The sequence below is a fragment of the Ictalurus furcatus genome, chromosome 26 (assembly GCF_023375685.1).
Source record: "Ictalurus furcatus strain D&B chromosome 26, Billie_1.0, whole genome shotgun sequence".
NCBI lineage: Eukaryota > Metazoa > Chordata > Actinopteri > Siluriformes > Ictaluridae > Ictalurus > Ictalurus furcatus.
The window spans coordinates 9,267,889-9,268,808 of record NC_071280.1 but is presented as its reverse complement, the minus strand read 5'-3'; the positions used below and the strand labels follow the sequence as shown (position 1 = coordinate 9,268,808).

Genomic DNA, 920 nt, shown 5'->3' with positions numbered 1-920 from the left:
TTATTACTACTACTACTACAAAAACAACAACAACAATAATAATAATAATAATAAACTGGACTGTTATGAATATCATCAGTGGATTTTTTTTTGCCCTTATTTAGTCCTAAACATAACTACTACAACTAAAACAATATACAAAAGGCTCATTACTGGTCGTATAGTGCACTACGTAGGGTGTAAAGGCCGTTATGTAATGAGTAGATATGTCGTGCATCTAAATCTAGATCAGAGACCCGTGTGGGATTAGGCCATATCCTCTCTGATTTCCAGCCGTACCGTAGACGCTGGTGAAGCCGCTGTCAGGGCGCTGAGGACTCCCCGCGGTACTTCCGCTGTCCTCACACTCTCTGCTCGGTCTCCACGGAGACAAGTGTCCGGGTTGTGTTCCGGGAGAAGAGCACCCGTAAAACGACCACAGGTTCACCGGACTCGTCATGACGTCCGCGTCAGTGTCCACAAACCCCGAAAAGGCCTCGCAAACTCGGTCAATAATCATGGCGTTCAGCTTTTTGCTCTCTCTCTAAATATAAATTTATAGATATACCTCTTAATCTCGCTCTCTCTCTAAATATAAATTTATAGATATACCTCTTAATCTCTCTCTTAATCTCTCTCTTAATCTCTCTCTCTCTCTCTCTCTCTCTCTCTCTCTCGCTCTCTCTCTCTAGTTACTGAGAAACGTCACCGACAGTTCTAACGTAGGAGTAGTACGGAGATTTCTGGACCGCGGTGCTTTTGTCGAAGTAGCTAGGTAACCAGGCCCCGCCCCCTCCCAGCTGAGAGCCAATGGCGGGACAGAAAGGGCTAGACTAAGACTAACGGCCCTGTCCCAAATGGCGTCGTAAAACCTGCGGTCCGCCTCCAAATACGCGCACGTGACGGTCCTATGGCGTGCGAGTGGTCGAGGATTCAAGTGT

General features: G+C 46.6%; 1 protein-coding gene across 1 annotated transcript in view; it reads right to left on the bottom strand.

Annotated features, from left to right (window-relative positions):
- Nucleotides 1–709, bottom strand: part of nfkbiz (nuclear factor of kappa light polypeptide gene enhancer in B-cells inhibitor, zeta) — an 8,382-nt gene extending 7,673 nt beyond the window's left edge. The window contains exon 1 of the mRNA XM_053615771.1: nucleotides 280–709. Within this exon, the coding sequence (XP_053471746.1) occupies nucleotides 280–499 (220 nt within the window). The 5' untranslated portion in view covers nucleotides 500–709. The remainder of the gene's footprint in view (nucleotides 1–279) is intronic.
- Nucleotides 710–920: the final 211 nt, after the last annotated feature.